The sequence below is a fragment of the Aethalodelphis obliquidens genome, unplaced genomic scaffold (assembly GCF_003676395.1).
Source record: "Aethalodelphis obliquidens isolate GAN/ISIS:26980383/991018 unplaced genomic scaffold, ASM367639v1 scaffold17, whole genome shotgun sequence".
NCBI classification, from domain to species: Eukaryota; Metazoa; Chordata; class Mammalia; order Artiodactyla; family Delphinidae; genus Aethalodelphis; species Aethalodelphis obliquidens.
In genome coordinates this window covers 7,489,408-7,515,230 of record NW_020837961.1, presented here as the reverse complement: position 1 = coordinate 7,515,230, position 25,823 = coordinate 7,489,408, and the positions used below count along the sequence as shown (strand labels likewise).

The 25,823-nt window shown below is 41.4% G+C and overlaps 1 protein-coding gene across 12 annotated transcripts in view; it reads right to left on the bottom strand.

The window, feature by feature from the left end:
* Positions 1 to 7,104: 7,104 nt before the first annotated feature.
* HERC3 (HECT and RLD domain containing E3 ubiquitin protein ligase 3) overlaps positions 7,105 to 25,823 on the bottom strand; it is a 136,693-nt gene continuing 117,974 nt past the window's right edge. For 10 of the 12 annotated variants that reach the window (XM_027116880.1, XM_027116886.1, XM_027116883.1 and 7 more), the window contains 3 exons: positions 12,375 to 12,558; positions 11,812 to 11,914; positions 8,109 to 9,844 (listed from right to left, as the gene is read on the bottom strand). In XM_027116880.1, the coding sequence (XP_026972681.1) occupies positions 9,636 to 9,844; positions 11,812 to 11,914; positions 12,375 to 12,558 (496 nt within the window). In that variant the 3' untranslated portion in view covers positions 8,109 to 9,635. Of the gene's footprint in view, positions 8,081 to 8,108; positions 9,845 to 11,811; positions 11,915 to 12,374; positions 12,559 to 25,823 lie in introns of those variants that run through there. The other 2 variants (XR_003434958.1, XM_027116891.1) reach the window with 2 other exon arrangements.

Below are 25,823 nucleotides of genomic sequence, written 5' to 3'. Positions count from 1 at the left end.
ATTGGGTATTAGTGAGCATGATTTCAAAAACATACTTTTTAAGTATGGTTATGAGAACAATAAGTTTTAAAGAACTTAAGCTATTCTTATAAAATATATCATCTGCTCATCTTATGGCCAAATTTTCTCTAAATGATTCAGTTGATTTTTTTTTATACCTCTGACTTCTACATCTCATTTAAAAACATTTTTTATTGGAGTATAGTTGACTTACAATATTGTGTTAGTTTCAGGTGTACAGCAAGGTGAATCAGTTATACATATACATGTATCCATTCTTTTTTTAGATCTTTTTCCTATATAGGTCATTACAGAGTACTGAGTAGAGTTCCCTCAGCTATACAGTAGGTTCTTATTAGTTATCTATTTTATATATAGTAGCGTGTATATGTCAATCCCAATCTCCCAATTTATCCCTCCCCACTCTTATCCCCTGATAACCATAAGTTTGTTTTCTACATCTGTGACTCTACTTCTGTTTCGTAAATAAGTTAATCTGTACCATTTTTTTAGATTCCACATATAAGCAATATCATATGATATTTGTCTTTCTATGTCTGACTTACTTCACTCACTCCATCCGTGTTGGTCCATCCATGTTGCTGCAAATGGCATTATTTTGTTCTTCTTTATGGCTGAGTAATATCCCATTGTATATATGTACCACATCTTTATCCATTCCTCTGTCAATAGACATTTAGGTTGCTTCCATGTCCTGGCTATTGTAAATAGTGCTGCAGTGAACATTGTGGTGCATTTATCTTTTCAGATTATGGTTTTCTCAGGGTATATGCCCAGTAGTGGGATTGCTGGGTCATATGGTAGTTGTATTTTTAGTTTTTTAAGGAATCTCCATACTGTTCTCCATAGTGGCTGCACCAATTTACATTCCCACCAGCAGTGTAGGAGGGTTCCCTTTTCTCCACACCCTCTCCAGCATTTATTGATTGTAGATTTTTTCATGATGGCCATTCTGACTGGTGTGAGGTGACACCTCATTGTAGTTTTGATTTGCATTTCTCTGATAATTAGTGATGAGCATCTTTTCATGTGCATCTGTATGTCTTCTTTGGAGAAATGTCTGTTTAGATCTTCTGATATTGAGCTTCATGAGCTGCTTGTATATTTTGGAGATTAATCCCTTGTCAGTTGCTTTGTTTCCAAATACTTTCTCCCATTCTGAGGGGTTTTTTTTTGGTTGGTTTTTTTTTATGGTTTCCTTTGCTGTGCAAAAGCTTTTAAGTTTAATTAGATCCTATTTGTTTGTTTTTATTTTCATTGCTCTAGGAGGTGGATCAAAAAAGATCTTGTGCGATTTATGTCAAAGAGTGTTCGTGTTTTCCTCTGAGAGTTTTACAGTGTCCTGTTTCTACGTATTTATCAGTTTCTTCTAGGTTATCTAATTTGCAGGTGTGTGATTGTTCGTAATAGTCTCTTATGATCCTTTGTATTTCTGTGGTATCCACTGCAATGTCTCCTCTTTCATTTATAAACGTTATCTATTTGAGTCTTCTCTTTTTTCCCTTTTTTTAATAAATTTATTTATTTTTGGCTGAGTTGGGTCTTTGTTGCTGCATGCGGGCTTTCTCTAGTTGCGGAGAGCGCGGGCTACTCTTCATTGCAGTGCGCGGGCTTCGCATCGTGGTGGCTCCTCGTTACGAAGCATGGGATCTAGGCACGCGGGCTCAGTAGTTGTGGCTCACGGGCTTAGTTGCTCCACGGCATGTGGGATCTTCCCAGACTAGGGATTGAACCCATGTCCCCTGCATTGGCAGGTGGATTCTCAACCACTGCACCACCAGGGAAGCCCTCCTTTTTTTTTTCTTAATCTAGCTAAAAGTTTGTCAATTTTATCTTTCAAAAACAAGCTCTTAATTTCATTGATCTTTTCTATAATTTTTTGGTCTCTATTTCATTTATTTATATTATCCCCTTCCTTCTGCTAACTTTGGGCTTAGTTTCTTCTTTTTCTACTTCCTTCGGGGTAAAATTAGGTTGTTTGAGATCTTTCTTTTTTCTTAATGTAGACATTTATTTCTATAACCTTCTCTTAAAACTGCTCTTGATGCATCCCACAGGTTTTGGTATGTAGTGTTTTAATTTTTGTTTGATTCAAGGTGTTTTTTATTTTCCTTTTGATTTTCTCTGTGACCCATTGTTTGTTCAGGAGTGTGTTGATTTCCACATGTATGTGAAATTTTCAGCTTTCTTCTTGTTATTGATTTCTAGTTTCATACCACTGTGGTTGGAAAAGATACTTGGTATGATTCCAATCTTAAATTTGCTAAGACTTGTTTTGTGACCTATGGCATGACCTATTGTGGAGAATGTTCCATGTGCATTTGAGAAGAATGTGTGTTTTGTTTCTGTTGGATGGAATGTTCTGTATATATCTGTTTAACTGATTTGGTCTAAAGTATGGTTCAAGTCCAATGTTTCTTTATTGATTTTCTGTCTGCATGATCTATCCTTTGTTAAAAGTGGGATACTGAAGTCCTTAACTATTATTGTATTGTCATCTATTTCTCCTTTCAGATCTGTTAGTATTTTGTTAATATATTTAGCTCCAATGTTAGGTGATTATATATTTACAACTGTTAAATCTTCTTGATAAATTGACCTCTTTGTCATTATATGATCTTCTTTGTCTCTTGTTACCATTTTTGGCTTAAAGTCTAGTTTGCCAGATGTAAGTATAGCTATCCCTGCTCTCTTGTGGTTTTCACTTGCGTGAATATCTCTTCCCACACCTTCATTCTGAGCTTGTCTGTGTCCTTAAAGCTGAAGGGAGTCTCTTGGAGGCAGCATATAGTTGAGTTTTGTTTTTTTATCCATCCAGCCACTCTTTGTCTTTTGAGAATTCAATACATTTATATTTAAAGAAATTATTAATAGGTAAAGACCTACTGATGCCATCTTTTTGTTTTCTGGCTGTTTTTTAGTCCCTTTGTTACTTTCTTCCTCTCTTTCTGCCTACCTCTGTGAGATGAATTTCCATAGTGATTATGCTTTAGTTTCCTCTTTATCTTTTATGAATCTACTGTAGGCTTTTGCTTTGTTATTACCATAAGGCTTACATAAAACAACTTATAATAGTCTATTTTAGGCTGATAATTTAATGTTGCTTGCATACAAAACCTCTACCCTTTTACTTTCCCTCTTCTATATTTCTGATGTCACAATTTATATTATGTATTAACAAATTATTGTGGCTATTGTTTTCTAATACTTTTGTCCTTTAACCTTTATACCGGAGTTAAGTAATGAACACACTACCATATTACAGTATTAGAGTATTCTGAATCTGACTACATACTTATCTTAACCAGTATGTTGTATATTTGTATGTGTTCATGTTACTAACTGGTATCCTTTCATTTCAGCTTGAAGAATTCCTTTCAGCTTTCTTAATAAGTAAGGTCTAGTGGTGGTGAACTCCCTCAATTTTTTTTTTGTTAGGGAGAGTCTTTATCTCACCTTCATATCTGAAGGACAACTTTGCTGGGTAAAGTATTCTTGGTTGGCAGGGTTTTTTTTCTTTCAGTACTTGAATATATTATCCCATTCTCTCCTGGCCTGCAAGGTCACTACTGGGAAATCTGCTGATTTACTTATGGGGGGTTCCCTTGTACAAGATTTTTTCTTCTCTTGCTGCTCTAAAAATCCTCTGGTTTTGATTTTAGACCGTTTTTTTAATGTATCTTGGAGGAGATCATTTTAGATTGAAAATAAACCTATTAGTTTCATGAACTTGGAAGTCCAAATTTCTCCCAGGTTTGAGAGAGAAATTCTCAGCCATTATTTCTTTAAATAAGCTTTCTACCTCTTTCTCCACCTCTTCTCCTTCTGTAATTCCAATGATATGTACCGTGTTTCTTTTAATGGTGTCCCCTAAGTCTTATAGGTGTTCTTCAGTCCTTTTCATTCTTTTTTTCTTTTTGCTCCTCTGATTGGCTACTCTCAATTGGTCTGTCTCACTGATTCTTTCTTCTTCTTGTTCAGGTCTGATGTTGAAGGTCTCTCCTGAATTCTTCAATTCAATTATTGTATTCTTCAGCTCCAAAATTGTTTTTCAGCTCTTCTGTCTCTTTGCTGTACATCTTATTTGTTCTTGTACTGTTTTCCAGGTATCATTAGAGTGTCTTTTTGTTCTCTTGTAGCTCCCTGAGCATCTTTAGACAATTATTGTAAATTGTCTATCAGGCCATCTCCTGGATCTCCATTTCTTTGGGGCCAGTTCCTGGACGTTTACTGTACTCCTTTGGTGGAGACCTAGTTCCCTGATTCTTCAGGATCCCCATAGCCTTTCACAGGTGTCTGTGCATTTGAAGCAGCAGTCACCTCTTCCAGACTTTATGGACTGGCTTTGGTAAGTGAAGACTTTCACAGCCGCAGGGGTTGGTGGAGCACACTGCAACACGCCGTGACCCCAGGGCACCGAGTGTGGGGCTGTGTGGCAGCAGTGGGTTGGGGGAGGGGCGTGCTCTCTCTGTGGCTCAGGTTGCTGGGGTCCATAGCGTCAGCAACTGAATGGTCTCTGATGAATGCTGCGGGGAGTCCACAAAGGCTGCAGTGGCGCTTGGGGTCCTCAGCAGCACCCCCTGGTCCGAGGACCAGGACAGGCGGTGTGGTGGACGGGGCCAACGGTGTGTACACACTCCCGCTGCAGGGATCAGCTACAGATGCCTATGTAGTGGCAGGGGCCGGTTGCAGACACACACCTAGTGGTGGGTGCCAGGGCAGGCAGCAAGGGCCAGGGCCAACTGTGGGCACGCTGGCAGCTGCCAGGGTCCCTGGCTGTCTGCATGTTCGTCTCCCCCTGGGTGTGCACACCACAGCAGAGGCCAGTGTCAGGTGTCAGGCTGGCAGTGTGCAAGTGCGTGGCTGGAGGGGCTAGCCCCAAGTGCACACGTGGCGATGGGGCTTGTAGGCTGGTGTCTTGTGCTCACGTGGAGGCCTGGGCTCTAGCAGGGGCCAGAGTGGGGCAGGCTGGGAAGGAAATAAACAAGTAGGGGCTGAGGTGGCTGATGTCCATGAATGCAAATACCTGTGGGGCCCATGGTGGTTGTGCTGTCTCTTGGTTTCTTCAGTGGTGAAAGCTGCTGGATTTGTCTGTGGAGCAGGTGTCTCGGAACCACAGCTGCTCCTGCTATGTGCCCGCTTCTGGGAGCCCCTGCTTTTTCTTCCTTGTCCCTCGTCCCCCCCTTTCTGTGTGTCTCAGCTTTGCCAATCTCTGAGTGAGTAGGGTGAAACTGAAGGGGGGGCCTTCATGAGGTGCCCCGAAAGGCAGGGGAAGCTGGTCACTCACCCCACTCCGCCTTTCCTAGTGAAGGGTCCCCCTTTCTAGCTGGGCACTCCCTCTTGGTGGTGAGCACTGCTGGCTTTGGGGATGGGATGGTGCAGGCAGAATGAAGGTGTCGTCCCCTTTTTGTATGGTTATTCTCAGGTTTTATGTTCAACTGCATTACTGAAGTTTCTTAAGTGGACTCCAGAGCTCTCCCAGAGCTGGTTTTGTTCATGGATAGACGGCTAAGTGTTGATCTTTGTGGAAGAATGGAGGCTGGGTATCCTGCACTGCCATTTTGGCGGCATCACCTCCAGTCCTGCAACTCAGGAACAGCCAGATGGAAGGGATACATAGAGCAAGGTATGTGGGCATGGGCACGGAGCTTCGATGCCCCCTCCAGGCACACCGCTCACCTAGCACACCTCCACATGTTCACCAACTTGCGATCTACCCTTTGACCATCAGTTCCAAACTGTGGTCTGGGAGAAGTCAACAGGTGCTAGGCTGACAACTAAATGCCCACAGACACTAGCTCCAGTGAGATCCACAGCAGATGACAGAGAAGCCACACATCTGATCAGTGTTTTGGTCTCATGATCATGGAATTGCCTTACTGAACTGCACAGTGGCACAAAACCAAACCTTACTGCACTGTGACCACTTGCAGACGGGTGGTCAGGGAGGTCACCTGCCACATCACAACGTGTCTTTTGATTTGGGCTCTAGGCGGACCTCATCTCTAGCTATCCATCCCTGGTCAAATTTGCTGCCCACCCTAGCAGCTGGGCGTAATATAGAGGAATGGTCAAGTTCACGTCCTACCACTGTGACAGTGAACAAGTTACTTCCTCTAAACATTTATTTCTTCATGCGAAAAACTGGGATAAGAATGAAAATTATAGTTACTGAGAGCTTATTAAGTGCTAGGCACTGTTCTATGTGCTTTCCATTAATTAATTCATTTACTTCTCATTACAACTCCATGAGGGAGGCATTATTTTTATTCCCATTTTAAGTAGGAAGAAAATGAGCTACAGAGAGGTTAGCTGTGTGGCTAGTGAACGGTCGAGCCAGGAGGGCAGTGGTAGCAATGAAACTGAATAGCGCGTAGGTAATGCTTGGTGCGGGGTCTGGCCACCGTCAATGCCTGGTAGTCACCACACTCGAAACCTTGGTGCCTGTTTCTGTGGGTTAATCTTAGACAAAGCTTGCTTTGCTTAGCCCTGCGGCAGAAAGGCCCAGACGTATGTCTCTCTAGTTCAACGTCAGCTATGACCGAGTTCCTCCTGACACTTCAGTAAGTAAGTTACCAACTCTGTTAACTGTGATTCCTGCAAGTCTGGTCTCAAAGGGTTGGGGCAAGTCTTTTTCTATAAAGGGCCAGATGTTAACATGGTTTGTTAGGCTTTATAGACCAGACCCTTTTAAAAATGTAAAACCCATTTTAGCTCACAGGCTGTAGCTGCCAACCCTGCTCTCCAGGATTATTAATAGAGGACCTTTCTGGTCAAGAAGCTTTCAGGCGGAGCGGGAGCTATCACAATTGGCTAAATCGCCTGGTTACGCTTTCATTAAACCCCACCCACCACAAGTGGCCTTATTTTAATGAGATTTTTTTCATTAAATAGGTACATTTCTGAAAACTGAAGAAACTTCCAAATGTCTGTCTGCAGGTGAGGGAAGGTAGGTAGGTAGGCAGGTAGGTAAATCTAGAAATGCCTACCTAAAGAGTCTTCTAAAGCAATAGTGATAAAGGAAAGAAGAGGAGAATATGCCAGAAAAACCGTTTTTAGAAAAGCAGCACAGAATTTCATTCATGCAGGAAACATTTAGAGGAATTTATTGAGCATCTGCATGTACAGGAATTTTAGAGCTCAGTGACCTTAGGAATCATCTGGTCCAATCTCCTTATTCCATGCATGAGGATTCTGAAGGCCCTCCCCCCAAATTTAAAATAACTTGGCTATTTTCATTCAAAATTAAAGGTAACAGGCTTTTTTTGTCCTGCAAACTGAGCACTTATGTATGCTCTTAAGTGTTTGTTGAATGGAACTTATTAATGGAAAGCTACTGTTCTCTTTACCACTTTTAAACCATCTAGAAAGTCTGGTAAAAACAGTACATGGTAATTTTTAAAACTTATTGAAAATATTTTTTGCTGTGTATAAGCGGGCTAATTAGCATCAGCCATTAGATTTCTAAGTCTTAGATTCACCTTTAATTCCTCCTTTTCCCTGAAGGCTCCCATCCCCTCCCGTCCCTCCTGCGCACAGCTCTTCTCTTTCCACTGCTGCTACCCCCCGATGCTCTCAGCTGCTGTCCTTCCCACTCCGTTCCAACACAAGTACCCTTATCCGCATTTCCTTAAAACCAGGCTCAACTCACATCACTGCCTCCTTCCCCCACCCCAAGGCTCTGAACATTTTGAAGGTCCAAGGCTTAGCCTGGTTCCTCAGCCCCAAACTTACTGTCTTCCTCCCCACTCGTATTTACCATTATTCTGTTTCCTCTGATCCTCCCTTCGAATTGTTCCTGGCCCTTCCTTAAATACTTCCCCATGTTCAAGCCCTTGCTAAGGCCTTCCCCTCCGTGAGAAATGCCTTTTCACCCACCACAAGCTTCAGAAATCCCAGCCCTCCTTAATGCCATATGCTCCCCCCCTACCCTGTTTTCCTCTTCATTTTCCCAGCAGTTGGTTCTACTCTCTCTCTCGTGGCGGGAAGCAAGTTTGACCTTCTATTAGATTACTCGGGTAGATGACTTAACTCTTCTACTGAAAGCAAGCTACCCATTCTGCAAGTACAAGAAGAGAGAGTTCTGGTTACATTAAAACAGCAAATTTATTGCATAATATTGAACCATAGGACGCACATAGAAAATAAACATTTCATATAACTATATCTTTTCTAATCTTGTATTATAAAGACTGAAAAACTACCAATTTAGCAATTGGAATAAGTTTTAAAAACAAAAAGCAAAAAATCTACAATCCTTCAGTGAGATCTGATGCTGTCTCACGGTTCATAAATACTTCATTTTATATAAATAAGTCTCTTCTCTATAGTGACTAGGAATTTAAAATTAGGCTGACATGGATTCTTTGCTCATGTAGAATTTTCTGATCCCATGATGAAGAAGGTTGAGTGTGTCATGATTTCTGAAATACATATATTTGCTTCAAACACAATCCCTCCTGAAATCCCACTGTAAACGCACATTCCAAATGCAATAAACGAAAGTTCCATAATAAAGAATGTCCTTAAGTCTTAGCAGTTAGGGAAGAGGAAAAAAAAAAAATCTGAGTAGAAATTCTGCAATTTAAATAGAAAAGGAAAATAGACTGCATGCGTCCACTAGGAGGAGAGGAGAGGAAGGGACATTAAGTCAGGTAACAGAGAATGGGATGAAGTGAAGAGAAAAGTAGGAGGGTGGGAGGAGAGATGAAGTGGGAGAGACAGAAGGTGATAGGGAAAAGGATAAGAAATTTATTCTACTTTTCTGGGAGAAAACACTCCTTAGAAGATTAATGCAACCTGCTCCAAAAGCAAAATGATGCCAGAGGGTGAGGGCCTGTTACCTCATCTTGTTGTCAAAAGGGCTTGGCGGGGCCACCAGACCGAGGTCGGCTCAGCTGCGAAGCTACGCGGCTCTGCACCCCTTTGAGGAGGGCCGGGAACAGGCAGAGCCGTGGGGAGATGGCCAGTCCCTCAAGAACTGTGTTCTTAGGCAAAAGGCAGGTTTACGAAAGGCTCCCATAAATTCGCAAGAGTTCCGCCAAAGTCATGGACCCGGATTCAGCTTGTTGGGCTTGGGAATTTCTGAAGTAATCCTCTCCTCCTTAGTCCTTAGGGTTGGACGGCAACAAGCCAGGAGCATTTCCAAGGCTGCAGAGAAAGGAGATGTTCTGCACGTGCAGGTGAGAAAGGACAGGTCAGTCAAATCATTCTTGCAGAGGAATGAGAAGTCAGGAAGACAAGGAAGCGTCATGAGGAAAGGTCAGGGCTGAGAGAGACATCTGGGGAATGCGAGTTTAAAAATCCACTGCCCTTTTATCCAGCAGAGTACAGCGTAGTCACAAGTGCAAGGAACAATGGGGAACTGCGTTTAGAAACAAAATCGCTTCTCAGACAAGGGCCAGTTTTTCACCCCATCCCTAACCCCTGATTTTTCAAAAAGGACACTGCTTACCACCCCAGAAATGCATCCATCAGATTCAGGATTCAAAAGTGCCAACCCACTTATACAATAAAAAAAAAAACAAAACAGAACTCACTCCCCATGATTTTCTGTATGGGCCTCACTGTGGACGTGGAGGAAGGAAGGGGAATCAGGGGCAAGCTGGGGAGCCTCAGGCCAAGCTGAACCCCTCGTAGTTGTCAAGGGCCTGGGTCAGCCGCGCACACAGGACATCTTTGCTGCTGTACTTGGGGAGGTCGAGAAGGTTGTAGCAAGTGTGGGCCACGGGCAAGTACTCCTCCCCGCTGGCTGTGGACTGGATGACAATCTGCAGGCTGGCCATGCCGTAGATGGGGATGCGATCGCTGCCTGTCAGGAACACTGCGGGGAGAGAGAACGGGAGACACCAGCTAGGTAAATGGGGAGCGGCTCTCTGCGGCCCAGGGAGGAACAGAAGGGAAGGGCTGACACCCTGTGGCTCACGTGAGAAGTACAACCACTTTTTTGTGCCAATGTGTGTCGTATTGATATTAATAAATGCTCACTTATAAAGCAAGAGATTGCCTTTCAAGCCTTGTGTTTTGGTTTTATATGGATAAAAAGTCTGTACTTTTCATTGGCTCATTTCAGACCCTAATTATACACTGGCACAAAGCATCCATCCAATGGAAAGATGCTCGGAAATGCCCCCGAATAAACAATGGCCTCAGTGAAACGTGTGGCCTCATAAACGTCATGAGCTTTCACACAATCAAAGAGGAAGGGAAATGCGGACCTAGGAAGAGGGCTGACCTCAGAAACCCGGAAGAAAACTGCAGACCATGGGGCCTCAGGGTCTCCCCTCTCCCCTCGAGTGTCTGTGATTATACCCCCTTGGCTGGTGAATTTCCATCTGGGATCTGTTTGCTTGCCTTTCCCTGTCTCTCCATTTCTCTTAAACCAGAAGGTCTGACACTGACACCATATGAGACATTTCCCTCTTGGGACACACTTGGAGGGAAAAAAAAGCCCAACCCGGCTGTCTCTCCCCGTTTTCCAGCACTAGATAACCTTCTCTGTTGAACTGCTGGAAAATTAACTATCGATACAATGAAATCATTAGTTAAGGAGCACGTTCAGATAACCTGTCACTACCTGAGGCTATGATACATAAACATTCTTGCCAAATCTGTAAAGTTAATAAACATTTATGAAAGTCCAGTGGTCTCTGAACAGAAAAACATCTTTTAAGGAAATCCCCGGACCAAGGGCAAGCGCCTCTTGACTGTCACAGTCCCACAAGACCCACTGGCACATCTCATCCTGTCATCCTGACTCATATGCCGCTATTTCTCAAGGGCCCACGTAACCGGACAGAGGGGGAAGCAGGGCTCCTTTTAGGAATTCTTTTGTAAGATCTCCGCTTCCTCTCATCCTTACTCCATGGGAGCAGTAGAATCTGGGGGTAAATCTCGCATTAATACTAATATATGCTCATTCTTATAAAGCAAAAGAGACTGCCTTTCAAACTCTGTTTTTCTCATTTTATATTGATAAAAATGTTATGCTGTTCAATGGCTAATTTATGACTCTGATTATACAATGACACAAGGATTTCTACTATTTTTAAAAGGGTAATTTGCTCATGTAAACTAGGCTTCATTTTCCTTTGCAAATGTACTACCATTCTCAGACGTCATCCAGCCAGTCACAAAGGACCATTTATTGTACGATTCCATTTATATGAAATACCCAGAACGGGCGAATCCACAGAGACACAGCAGATTGGTAAGCGGTGGGAGGCTGGGAGGAAATGGGGGAAGACTGCTAATGGGTACAGTGTTTCTTCTGGGGGTGATGAACGTGTTCTAAAATTAATCGATAGTTTGACAACTCTGAATATACTAAAAACCACGGAACTGTACACCTTGAATGGCTGAATTGTAACAGTATGTTTGTGTGAATTAAATCTCAATAAAGCTATTATAAATCACATCTCCCCAGTGACATCTGCAGTAGACACAAATATTTTCAAAAGGCTAGAAAGATAAGGGAGGTTAATCCAAACAATTCGATTTCATCAATGTAATACTTAAAGGAATCACCTTCATATAAAATAACTAGTAATTTTAGAGCAATTAAAAATCACTGAAATGCTTTTCTTCCTTTCATGCAACCCACCCCGTTACACAACAAATAAGGATTAACCACCTCTGTTGCGCCTCAGATATCACTAAGACAAAAAATGTAAATATATTTCCTTACTTGCCCTTTACCATTTAAAAGAGCTGAACTTCACCACGGAGTATACCATCCTATACCAAATGCAAAACTGAAATGTGGACAGATACCACACGGATGTTACTTACAGAGAAACTTCTTCTTCTTTTCCAGTGGGAACTCATGAAATGTTTCCCAGAATAGTTTCACAGTGGGATGTGTGGCTGAGTAATCACCCTTGTAGATGGCAGTCTGCCCGAAAACGACAGAAAGAAAAAAATTATCTTCCAGAAGAACATTACAAATGGACATCTGTATACCATTTGCACTGGAGAGTAAGAAATAACCACTGAGATGCAGGAGGCCTCCAAATCCTACGTGACCACAGAATACTTAAGAAAGAGACCGGGGCGGGGGGGGGGGGGCTTCCCTGGTGGCGCAGTGGCTGAGAGTCCGCCTGCCGATGCAGGGGACACGGGTTCGTGCCCCGGTCCGGGAAGATCCCACATGCCGCGGAGCGGCTGGGCCTGTGAGCCATGGCCGCTGAGCCCGCACGTCCGGAGCCTGTGCTCCGCAACGGGAGAGGCCACGGCAGTGAGAGGCCCGTGTAACGCAAAAAGAAAAAAAAAAAAGAAAGAGACCGGGTTCCGGGCGCTGTGCCCAGGCCTGTGCTGCCCCCTCAGAGGGGACAGACCGCACCTTTTAGGCTTACCTCCTCCAGGGCCTCCCAGTTGTAGTTGCTGTTCCCCACCATCATGGCCCTCAGTTCCGAAGGCTGGAAGAGCTCAAGCACTTTGCCACCACACACCTTTAGGAAGCCGCTGGAGAAAGCTGTGTACCATTCATGAACTGAGATTTGGAAGACATAATTCACGTAAGCATCCACAAATTCCTGCCTGCCAGGAGACCAAAGAAATAGAATACGTTTAGCCCGAAGTCTTGTAGAATTTATCAAGTTCCCCTTCTAACTGAGGCTGAGAGAGATGAAAAATCTCATCAAATGCTCTCACCAGGAGGCATCCTATAGCATCTTGTAGGTTACCACCCAGCCCTAGGATTCCACCAGGGGGGTCTCCGGTGATCTGGGGGCAGGAGAGGCAAGAAGGAAGGGGAGGGGGCCAGGTGGGTGGAACCATACTACTGACTTTATTTTACCTGAGGTGTTCCAGCTTTCATCTTGTTTATGGTCCTACATAATTCAGTTAAGGAAAAAAATAAGACTTTTTCTGCTTAAAAGAAAAAGTCTAAGATAATGGTTCTGGACTACTTCCTTTGTCTTCAAAAATGAATAAAGCTAAACCCATCTGACATTTGTATCCTCCCCTACGTTAAAAGGTAATTTCCTAACACCTTACTATAAATCCCTTAATGACCTCTGGAAAGAACTGTCTTAATACAACGGCTCCATCTCACTAAGGGTCAGTCAAATGCTAATTACAACAATGGCTTCTGCAAGCCTGACTCAAAGCAAGCTGGCTTCCTGGGCTGCTTACTGTAAATAAGGAGTTGGTTTTCTGGGCAGGTTTCTGCAGGTTCCAGGTCAGAGTTCTGGTTTGTTTTTGTTTTTGTTTTGGCCGTTTGTGATTTTTTACCCATGTTTTAAAAAACTGAAGTGTAGTTGATTTTGAATGTTGTGTTTCAGGTGTACAGCAAAGTGATTCAGTTATATATATACGATATATATATATGATAATATATATATCCTTTTTCAGATTCTTTTCCATTATAGGTTATTACAAGATATATCAGTAGAATATAGTTCCCTGTGCTGTACAGTAGGTCCTTGTTGTTTATCTATTTTCTATATAGTAGTGTGTATATGTTAATCCCAATTTATCCTAATTTATCTCTCCCCCCACCATCCCCTTTGGTAACCATAAGTTCGTTTTCTATGCCTGTGAGTCTATTTCTGTTTTATAAATAAGTTCATGTGTATCATTTTTCTGGTTAGATTCCACATACAGGTGATATCATATGATATTTGTCTTTCTCTGTCAGAGTTCCCTTTTCATGTATGGTCTGGCCATTGTCTGTAGGTATATTCCATCTCTGACTAGTGGGAATGTAATCTGTGCACTGAGGCATAAACAACTGGGAGAAAAAGTTGCCAGTATCTGGAAAAGCTGAAAAAGTAAATACCCTTTTACCCAGCTACTCTACTACCAGCTAGTGCCCCAGAGAGACCCCTCACATGAGTGCACAAGAAGACAAGTACAGGGGTGTTCGTTGCGGCATTCTCTTGTAATACAGAAAACTGGGAGAAACAAAACTAAATAGCCATTAATATAAGAATAGACAAAGAAGAGACAGTAAAGTCATATGATGGAAACCATAAAGCACAGCACTTTATGGAATTTTTGTCCAAAGGAATAGAAGAATCTCAAGAACAATGCTGAGTAAAAACCAAGTTTTTGAATATTAAGTACAATATAATAGCACTTATGTAAGTTGTTTCTTTAACACTTCAAACATCATTATCTATAAGAGACAGCGGCTCCGCCACTTATGGCTTGTGACCCTTGGGCAAGTTATTTAATCTCTCTGTGCCTCACCCTCTTCATCTGTAAAATGGGGAGAATAAGAGTACATAACTTATGGGACTATTATTACAATTAAATGAGTTAATACATGTAAAGTTCTTAGAACTGAGGCCACCTTGTAAATGTTAGTGATTATTACATTGTTTATGGCTATGAGATTTTGTGTATGAGTATGAAATTGGTTATAGGACATATATATAAAATGTGTGTATTTAATAAAGGCATTTTGTAAAAAGATCTTTGTCTTAATACACATATTATAAAAATATAAAAACATGAAAGACTATGCATAAAATTCGTAAGAGTTTTGTCTATGTAGGAAAAGAGGGTGAGAGGAGAGAAATAGGATTAAGGGGATGTACAGAAAGAATTTCAATGGCTTCAGTAATTCTTTTTTTAAAAAACCTGAAGCAAATACTATCTGTTTAAACTTTGAGCATAGATACACAGAAGTTTGTCATATTAGTTTAGTGCTTTTGTGTATTTACTTTTTTTTTTCTAAAAATTAAAAAAATCAGACACTTTGAAGACAGATACCTTCCACGTATCCTCTGTAACATACCACACTTCATAAAACTACAATGTGAACATTTTGGGTTTCCTCCAGGCAGATCTGGTCACCAATAATTAACCCATCTACACCAATAACTAACTGTAGTATAAGCCCTGACAGTTTGGGGTTTCTTGTCCTTTTTTTGTAATGCAAGCGCTCTGGCTGTGCAAGCATCCGCTTCGAAGAAGATAGCTAATGGAGAAGAATAAACACACTACCAGCCGCACAGCCAGGCCGCCTCTCCCCGCTGAAGCTCCTTTCAAAGATCTTGGTCGATTCTGATAACTGACCGTGCGGGCCACTTGTTTTTTTTCTCTTCCCACGCATTAAATTCCTACTTTTATGTTTTAAATTTACAAAGAGTGAGCCCGTGAAACCCTAGGGCCCCACTGTCAAACCCCCGAAAAAGCAGAACCCCAGACCCTCACTCCCACTCTCTTGCTTTCTCTCCACCACCCTTGACCCAACCTCACTGTGTGGCCCCCGCGTGCCATGTAATTTACAGGTCTTGTAAGTAACATACCTTTATTTTTTTTCCAAAGTGTCCTGCTGGTTATTTCTGAAGGGCGTCTTGCAATCATATCAGAACCACAAGGACTGGTCCAATCACAACACTGGTTATTGACAGGCTGAGACCAGCATAAAACAGTAACCAACAGGCAATGTAATATGGTGGATAGTGGGATAGACAGGGGTTCAAGTCCAGGGTCTGCCATGTCCTGTATCTAAGCCTCTCTTTTCTCATCTTTAAAATGGGGTAAATGTTCAGTTTTAAAAATAAAAGCCACCAATGTAAAAAGATTATTGTACATCTTAACTGTAGATGCTGAAAGTTCTCACAGTGCAGACAATATACTGCTTTCCTGAAACCCATTAGACAGAGCCTGCAAAACAAAGCATGTTGCCTGCCATCCGGTTCTATGAGGACCAAGTCATAAGCCACTGCAGTCACTGACCTACGGTACACACTGAAAGGAATTCAGAATGAAAAACAGGATGAAACATTCTGTGTTTTTTGGTACCTAGACAGTTAAGATGCATATTAGGAAGAATTTCAATGACACCAGATTCTTGCATCCTCCCATACATAAATAAGCACTAAAATCATTAACTTGAGATATCTGAGGGTTTTTTTGTGATTAGCAGTAATCTTACCAAGGTGTATGTTTGACTATATGTATTTCCCAGCCCAAACAATTCACATATACTGGCTCTTGCCCTACCTCTTCGGAGCAGTTCCTCGGAGCTATCTGAGAGGCTATAGTCCTCCGTAAGGTCCCTGAAGAAACCCCAAATCACAGCTCTCATGTTGTGCACTTTTATTTCAGTCAAGAGTTTTTTTGGCAACCACGAACGGACCCAGAGCAGACTTTTTTCCTTCACCTGAACTCTCCGAGGATCTGGACCTTGGTACCAGCAAGGGCCCTTGTGCCTCCCTGGAGAGTCCAGACGAATCTGGCTGAGTCTCTCCTGGTCTCGGATCTCCTGTCTTGGTTGACAATCCTGAGTTTTTTTCAGCAGTGGGTAAGACTTTTCCTTTGTAAGAGATACTGAGAAAGTGTTCAGTTGTAAGATTCTGAGAAAGTGCCCAGCTGAGAAAGAATGGGAAGATTTTGTTCATTTGAAAGACACTGGGAAGGTTCAGACTGGGTGATTAGGTAGGAGCCTGACCTGATGTGTTTCCTCAAATCATCTACCTTAACAGGATTTGTCAGAATAAAAGTGAAGATACCGTAGGAGAGCTTTCGGCTCCAAAGAGAAGACACACAGCTCCTCCAGGCCGATGACAGCTTTCTCCGGCAACCGAGGCATTTATGGGAGTGGTGGAGGAAGTCCTCACACTGTGCAGCAGGTCCCTAGGGAAAGCCACTCCTTAAAACCTCATTCAGCCAGGGGCGCACATATAAGAATGGGCCATTCAGTGCTCAGGGCCTCCAGAGCATTTTTAGGCTGCCAGTAAGAGAAACCCAGACACGTAAAAGAGCTAAAACGACTCTAGGGTGACACCTAGAAGAATTAAGCTCACAAACCGCACGTCGGCCCACCACAGTTTTCAGTAGTGATTTTATTCTGACAAACCAATTTAAAAATGAGAAATAGAGTCTCTCGAACGCAAGAAAAAGGGGTGTCAGATAACCCCTGACCAACACCCCAGACAGGTTTACATATTATACAGAACTTACACTTGCAAGTACTTACTTACTTAAGAATTAAGGAAATCCTCCCTGAAATGGCCAAGATGGGGCTCTTTTTTTGGCATTCCCAAACTGGTTTTTGCATAAGCTGTTAGAGAAAGGCAGCTTGATAAAACATCTTGCAAAATTCTGACCCTCGGGGCATGAAGTCCTTCTAGGAGGACCTTGCATTTCTCTCCCTGCATCTTTGAGATATAAATGTCTTACCAGAGCTCTCAAGAACTCTTATCTTACTCTTATCTAGACCATCTTTAATTCCTGGGACTGAGGGAAAAAAGGGAAAGAGGCCTTTTAAACCCAAGCGAGTAAACTTAACTTATTCCAACTGTTATTTATAAACTAGTAAGTTTTATATTGTAATACCTGATTCACGACTAAGTTTTACAATGAAGCTATGAGATCTCCGATTACATCTGTCTACATGCCTGTGTGTATGTTATAGATACACGTCTTTACTTCTGAATAGTATTATTGCCAAAATTAATTTGTAAGTGAGCGCTACTTCATTGGCTTAAAGGAAATTAAGCACTTATACACAGTCTCAGAAATATAGAAGAAACTAACCCAAATGAATTTCAGGTTCACACGATCTGGGAAATATTCAGTATTAAATTAATATTTGGTATTAAACTTAGTTTAAGTTTGCTGGTTTAATTAATACAGACTCTTCAGAGTCATCGACATTCAGTATAATACTTTTACTGTACCTAAGTTTGTTAAAAGTCAACTAAGATCTTATTTCTATTACAAAATTTGTCAGCAAGAAAAATAACTTGGTATGATGAAATTTTTATAAGTAAATTAAGTGTAAATGAGATAAGAGTTCTTAGGTGAACCCTTTAGGGATAATTATGTTTTATGGTATGTCTACTTAAAAACAGTTTCTTCAAATATATGGTTACTTGAAACTTTAGAGTTTTGCTAAATTAGGTTAAATGATGGAAGTTTACTGAATATCTAGATCATTCCAAAATAAAATAATATACTGAAACATTAATTACTAAACATAGACTTCCTTTTACAGAGAAAAGAAGCTATTCAGGACTATTAATACATATGTTTGGGGCCACACATTTTCTGTAAGAAAGCACATGTTTTTTAGAAATTATAAACAGTATTCATAAGTTTGTCAATCTACAGGATGCTAACATAAAGGAAAGTTTAAAATTGTTTACTTCTTAGTTTTCACTAGAAAGTAAGGTTTTTTAAGAGTTGAGAATTCTAGTTAATATGTGTGATTAAAACTACTAAAATTAATAAGGGAAACATCTTTGTATGCAAGGAAAAAACAAGGTATAAGGAATGAAAATGCATTTTGTTAAGGGAAAAGAAAGTAATTTTGTCCTCAAGAGAGGTTAAAAAGAGGGAAAGAGAAAAAGGAGCATGGAGGTTCCTTAAAAAAACTAAAAATAGAGTTACCATATGATCCAGCAACCCCACTCCTGGGCATATATCTGGAGAAAACCATAACTCAAAAAGATACATGCATCCCAATGTTCACTGCAGCACTATTTACAATAGCCAGCGGCAACATAAATGTCCAACGACAGAGGAATGGATAAAGAAGATGGGGTACATATATGCAATGGAATATTACTCAGCCATAAAAAAGAACAAAATAATGCCATTTGCAGCCACATGGATGGACCTAGAGATTCTCATACTGAGTGAAGTAAGTCAGACACAGAAAGAAAACCGTCATATGATATCGCTTATAAGTGGAATCTAAAAAAATGGTACAAATGAACTTATTTACAAACCAGAAATTGAGTCACAGATGTAGAAAACAAACTTACAGTTACCAGGGGTGGAAGGGGGAAGGGATAAATTGGGAGACTGGGATTGACATAAACATACTACTGTATATATCGATAAAATAGATAAATAAGGACCTACTGTATAGCATAGGGAACTCTACTCAATACTCTGTAATGACCTATATGGGAAAAGAATCTAAAAAGGAGTGGATATATGTATAACCGATTCACTTTGCTGTACAGCAGAAACTAACACAACACTGTAAATCAACTATACTCCAATAAAAATTTTTAAAAGACAGAGAACAAGGAAAAACATAGGGGAAAAAAATCTAAAGGTAAAAAAGGAAGTTATATCAAAAGAATGATGTGGAAAAGAAATGCTGAGAAAAGAGTTTTGTGCATGGTCTAGACTGGCTAAGATTAGAATAAACTTAATTGAATAAATGAATTATAATGTTAACGGTAAGATGGTGAAAAACTAGAATTTGGTTCTCTGTTAAGGAGACAAAGTTTTCTTGGAATATTTATATGATTCTGATAACCAATTGTGAAGTTTTTTTTTTTTTTTTTTTTTTTTTACTTTTTAAGTACTTGTTGTAACTTTCTGTATTTGCCTTTGAAATCTTTTATTGTCACTTTGGTTAAGTGAATAAGTATTGTTTCACAGTGACCTATAATCCTATTTGACCAAGTGTTTTTAAAACTCTTGATAACTTTGACAAACTTCCTCAAATCAAATTCTAAATGAAGTTCTTTTGACCTCTAACTATCTTTGGGATGCTTCAGAAGGCCCCTGAAACATCTCAAAGAGAAATATCAAACTAATTAGGCTTATTTGATATGTTAAATTACATGGCTAGCATTATCAAACAAGTAGTGATAAACCTTCTTAGGTTATACTGTATGGGTAAATGTTATTAATATAAATGTTCTAAAAATTATATGAAATTCTAAAATTTACATGTGTCCTGGTATAATGTCATAATTCTAGTTATTTTAAGATTGTATTAAATATATTTAATATGGTGGACTTTATAATTTCATTATTTTAATATTTTAATCCTGTATTTAATATCTAAAATTTAATATTGTAATAGTGTATGAAAATAACCAAATTTCTTTGACAAATACATTGTAATCAGGTCTTTGTGCCTTTTTAAATCTTTTGTCATTTACATACAGTTATTGTTTTACTCTGATGCTTTTACAAAAATGCTTCATCTCCAAGAAGATTCAAAGAAAGGACTTTTTGACAAGCACAGGTTTCTGGTAACTTTCAGATCATATTGCTTAACTGGGTAAGAAATTAAAGAATTCTAATGGAAAACCTGATGGCTTCATAAAACTGGTAACAGAAGATCAAGAATTAATAACATGGGACTGAACGAACTGATGAGGATGATTATAATTTTTATGACTCTTTGAAAAATTTCTGATTCTTTTTAATGTTTTATTTTTCCAGATTTGAGAAAACTTTTGCTCTTTCCTCTTAAGCTAACTATAATTTATAGCAACTTGGTAAATTATACCTTTGTAAGCAGAACTGAAACATTTATCTTTTCTCTGTGATTCCTCCAGAATTTGGAAACTCTTAGTATTCTTATTCTCATGGCAATATTATTATTTGCATAAATTCAATAAGAATCTGTTCTCCTTATAACAGGAGATAGAATAGGAGATAACTGGAAACACTGGCTACATTAATGACTTTGGATGGAATGTCATATTCGAGACTATGCAAAAATCAGACATGACCAGACAGCTTTAAAGAACTGAGGTGGACTTTATGGAACCATAAAGCCTCTTGGAAAAACAACCTAGTACTTTGCTTACAGGATTCCCGGAAGCCTTATCAGGTGAATAAGGGAGGCCACTTCCTGGCAGGTGCATGTATCTCAAGGTATTCTGTGGACCTTGAGAGGAACCCACCCAAATCTGTAGGTACTGCAGGCAGAATCTGATTCCAAGTCCTTGGCATGGCTTTTCTGGCCTTGAGAGACCTTTGAAAAGTTCAGTCTGAGATCCCTTATGAAAAGTTCCAGCAAAACCAATTTCAGAGAGCCTTATGTGATCTTAATTTGGCTGTGTGTGGCAGAAATGAAGGTGATTTTAGAGAGAAAAAACTTGTTTCAGTAGGTGTTAACTTCAGTGTTGTTAACTGTCTTTGTGATTTGTATTTACTGCCTGAGACTCAACTTCCTAGACTCCTTGTTACTATGTTGCATTACTGTAAGATTTAATTGAACTATTACAAAGGACATTCTAAATTTGTTTCTGAAGCTTATCACAGTAATCTATCTTTGAATAGAGACAGATGCCCCCTGACCTGCAACCAAGAGATAATATACTGGAAGGACATCATTTAAAGGACTCTCTCCGACCTAGATGAAAGGACCCTTATCAGGTACTCATAACTAGCTCATGCATGGTGAAACGAAAGGGGACTGATTCTTGGATTCATATTTCCCTCTGAAGAAGGGGCCCTGCACCAGACTGGTCTACAGAGAGGACTGCTGGCCTCAAGATCACCTTAAAACAATGCTCAGAGGAGAAACTACACCCACAGGACAAGAAGACAACATCGGAAGTAGACAGCTATGCTCATATGCGATCCTAATATGCCACACCAGACCCGGATGATCATTTATAGTGTTTTCTCGATTTCTTGGACTTCTGCAGGTGAATCAAATGTTTTCTATCATGGCACAATCCTATACAAATTTCAAAAATCAATCTGATAGTTGCATTTGTGGTCACTTATCTACATCCAGTACTTCAGGTTTACCTTGGTGGACTTCTTATCTCCAAGGCTGTAACTGGATGGCCCTTAGAAAATTTATTTTAGGAGAAAGAAGTTGTAGGGCCACTATTGATATTACTACATGGGAACCCCTCACTTGGCCAATCAAGCATACTTTTTCCGGCCCTGGCCATCGACATGAATTCTCTTTTCAAGTTCCTCAAGCTCCATCAGAGCAATGAGATAAATTTCAGTCAAAGAACATAACTTCCCAATTATTAGAAGGGACCCTCCCTCAGGTACAGGACGGATTTATACGGCTAACACTGGGCTACGGTCATTTAAGTTTAAGGGCCCCCCTAGGCTGGGAGCAGTTAGATCATATTACAGATAATCAGCCAGATAACACTAGAAAATGAGGCTGACGCCTCATGAAAAATGCCAACAAACCATTTCCCTTAAAGACAGCAACTGGTATGCAAGAGACTGGGGCAGGTGACCAGGATACTGGGTTGCACCTCATGGAATTCAATAGCTTTGTGGTACCAGTTTCTGTCCCTGGCTTCTGCCAGAATGGACAGGCAGATGTATCCTAGGATTCCCTTGGGCTCAAGGCCGTAAGTGTTCCAATTTAGATATGACTCCAGCAAATCTACAATGTATACAAGGCTGACAGATCGAGAGATCCTGTATCTCGCTGGTATGGCCATTTAACAGCTACTTCTGTGGCTTCAGTAGGACTGGAAGATGTAATCACCCACATCAAAGCCTTGACAAAATTCACCCAGTAGGCCTTGAACGATAGTCATCAGGCTATGAGCCTACTGAATTCTGAGATCTCTATGATGAGAAAAAGCAGTATTACAAAACACATGGCCCTTGATATCTTTACAACATCTCAAAGAGGCAGGCACCTATGCCACAATTCAAACTGAATGCTGCATTTTCATGCCAGATGAATTCTCTAAAGTTACACATTTAATGACTCACATGAAGAATCTGATTTCTGCCTTCTGCCTTAAGTGATCCACTTCCTTGTCTTGGTGATCTTTTGGTTCTGGTTTGGTTCTGGAAGCGCATGCTCAAATCTCTACTTATGATCTTATTAACGTTACTAGCTATATTACACCCTGTATAAGATTGTGGTTTCTTGCATTACCCAATGTGTAACAGGTCTTGGGCAAAACTAACGATGGCTCAACATCTTGAGGCAATTCATCACATATATAGCCCTATACAAATTTAACCGTAATGGTGCATATCTAGATATGGGAAAAGGAACAAGGGAAAATACTTCCCATATCTTAATAGACTGGTAAGACAAATGATCCACAGAATTTTTAAGTTATTAACAGGGCCTAATCCAGAAATAGCACATGGAGTGGCCTGTCAACGACATCCTCGCCTGACCTAGGAATGAGCCTTCTTAGTGCTGTGGGACAAACTGGTCACGAAATGCCTCCCAAAACTTGGTTAAACTTACGCTCAAAAGGGAGGGAGTTGTAAAACAAAGAATGCTGCCTGCCATCCAGTTCTACAAGGATCAAGTTGTCTGCCACTGCAGTCACTGACCTACGGTAAACACTGAAAGGAATTCAGGACAAAAAACAAAATGAAGCATTCTGTGTTTTGAATATATGGGCCCCTAGATAGTTAAGATACATATCTAAGGAAGAATTTCAATGACCCCAGATTCTTGCACCTTCCCACATAGAGATGAGCAATTTTTTGTGTAATTAGCAGGAATCTTTTACCAAGATGTACGCTTGACTACATGTATCTCCCAGCCAAAAAACATATATCCTGGCTCCTCCCCTACTTCTTTACAGCAATTTCTCAGAGTTATCTGAGAAACTGTCTCCAGGGCTAGCATCCTCAGTAAGGTCCCTGAATAAAACTGAAACTCACAGCTCTCACGTAGTGCATTTTTGAATTCTCTCAACAGTCAATAACATTTTCCTGGTACAACTGCCTAAGAAAAGCACCATCAGCATGAATTTTTTTACTATAGCCTGTGATGGTTAATTCTGTGTCAATCTGGCTAGGCTATGGTGCCCAGCTGTTTGGTCAAACCTCACTCAAGATGTTGCTGGGAAGGAGTTTTTTAGATGTGATTAATTTTTAAATCAGTAGACACTGAGTAAAGCAGATTAGTCTTCCTCATGTGGGTGGCCTCACCCAGTCAGTTGAAAGCTTTGAAAGACTAAGGTCCTCCAAAGAAGGAATTTGGCCTCCGGACTGCCTTTGGACTCAAGACGGCAACATCAACTCCTGCCAGAATTTTCAGCCTGCCATCCTGCTCTGAAGACTTCTGACTGGCCAGCCCCACAGCTGCACACACAGATTCCTTAAAATCAATCTTCCTCGTGTGTGCATGTGTGTGTTACTGGTTCTGTTTGTCTGGAGAACCCTAAGACACATTTAGGTACTAGGAAGGGGGGTACTACAGTAGCAAATACCTAAAAATGTAAAAGTGACTTTGGAATTGGGTAATAGGTAGAGGCTGGAAGGGTCCTGAGGCAGTGACAGAAAAAGCTTAAATTGCCTTGAAGAGACTGTTAATAGAAATATGGACATGAAAGGAGATTCCAAAGAGGGCTCAGAGAGAAAAGAGAGATGTAGAGAAAGCTTCTACGATCTTAGAAAATACATATATTAAATCATAAACAGAATAATGCTAGGAATATGGATATTAAAGCACTCTGGTGAAGTCTCAGATGGAGATGAGGAACACATTATTTTTTGGAAATTTGAAAATGGCGATCTTGTTATAACGTGGCAGAGAACTTGGCCAAGTTTTGTTCTAGTGTTTTATAGAAAGTAGGACTTCTAAGTGATAAACCTAGTTATTTAGTAGAGGAGATTTCTGAGCCAAGTATTTAAGGTGTGGTCTGGTTTCTTCTTATAGTTAAGATGCAAGAGGAAAGAGATAAATTGAAGAGGGAATTGTTAAGCAAAAATGAACTAGAGAGGAGACATTCAAGATGGCGGAGGAGTAAGACGCGGAGATCACCTTCCTCCCCACAGATACACCAGAAAGACATCTACACGTGGAACAACTCCTACAGAACACCTACTGAACGCTGGCAGAAGACCTCAGACCTCCCAAAAGGCAAGAAACCTCCCACGTACCTGGGTAGGGCAAAAGAAAAAAGAATAAACAGAGACAAAAGAATAGGGACGGGACCTGCACCAGTGGGAGGGAGCTGTGAAGGAGGAAAGGTTTCCACACACCAGGAGCCCCTTCGCGGGCAGGGACTGAGGGTGGCAGAGGGGACAGCTTCAGATCCACGGAGGAGAGCACAGCTACAGGGGTGCGGAGGGCAAAGCAGAGAGATTCCCGCACAGAGGATCGGTGCCGATCGGCACTCACCAGCCCGAGAGGATTGTCTGCTCCCCCGCCGGGGCGGGCAGGGCTGGGAGCTGAGGCTCGGGCTTCAGTCGAAGCGCAGGGAGAGGACTGGGGTTGGCGGCGTGAACAGAGCCTGAAAGGGCTAGTGCGCCACGGCTGGCTGGGAGGGAGTCCGGGACAAAGTCTGGAGCTGCCGAAGAGGCAAGAGACTTTTTCTTGCCTCTTTGTTTCCTGCTGCGCGAGGAGAGGGGATTCAGAGCGCTGCTTAAAGGAGCTCCAGAGACGGGCGTGAGCCGCGGCTAAAAGCGCGGACCCCAGAGACGGGCATGAGACGCTAAGGCTGCTGCTGCCGCCACCAAGAAGCCTGTGTGCGAGCACAGGTCACTCTCCACACCCCTCTTCCGGGGAGCCTGTGCAGCCCGCCACTGCCAGGGTCCCGGGATCCAGGGACAACTTCCCCGGGAGAACGCACGGCACGCCTCAGGCTGGTGCAATGTCACGCTGGCCTCTGCCACCGCAAGCTCGCCCTGCAACCGTACCCCTCCCTCTCCCCAGCCTGAGTGAGCCAGAGCCCCCGAATCAGCTGCTCATTTAACCCAGTCCTGTCTGAGCGAAGAACAGATGCCCTCCCATGACCTACGCAGAGGCGGGGCCAAATCCAAAGCTGAGCTCTGGGAGCTGTGAGAACAAAGAAAAGAAAGGGAAATCTCTCCCAGCAGCCTCAGGAACAGTGGATTAAATCTCCACAATCAATGTGATGTACCCTGCATCTGCGGAATACCTAAACAGACAACAAATCATCCCAAAACTGAGGAAGTGGACGTTGGGAGCAACTGTAGACTTGGGGTTTGCTTTCTGCATCTAACTTGTTTCTGGTTTGATGTTTATCTTAGCTTAGTATTTACAGTTTATTATCATTGGTAGATTTGCTTATTGATTTGGTTGCTCTCTTCCTTTTTTATCTGTATTTTTTTTTCCTTTTTCTTTTTGTGTGTATGTGTTTGCTTCTGTGTGTGATTTT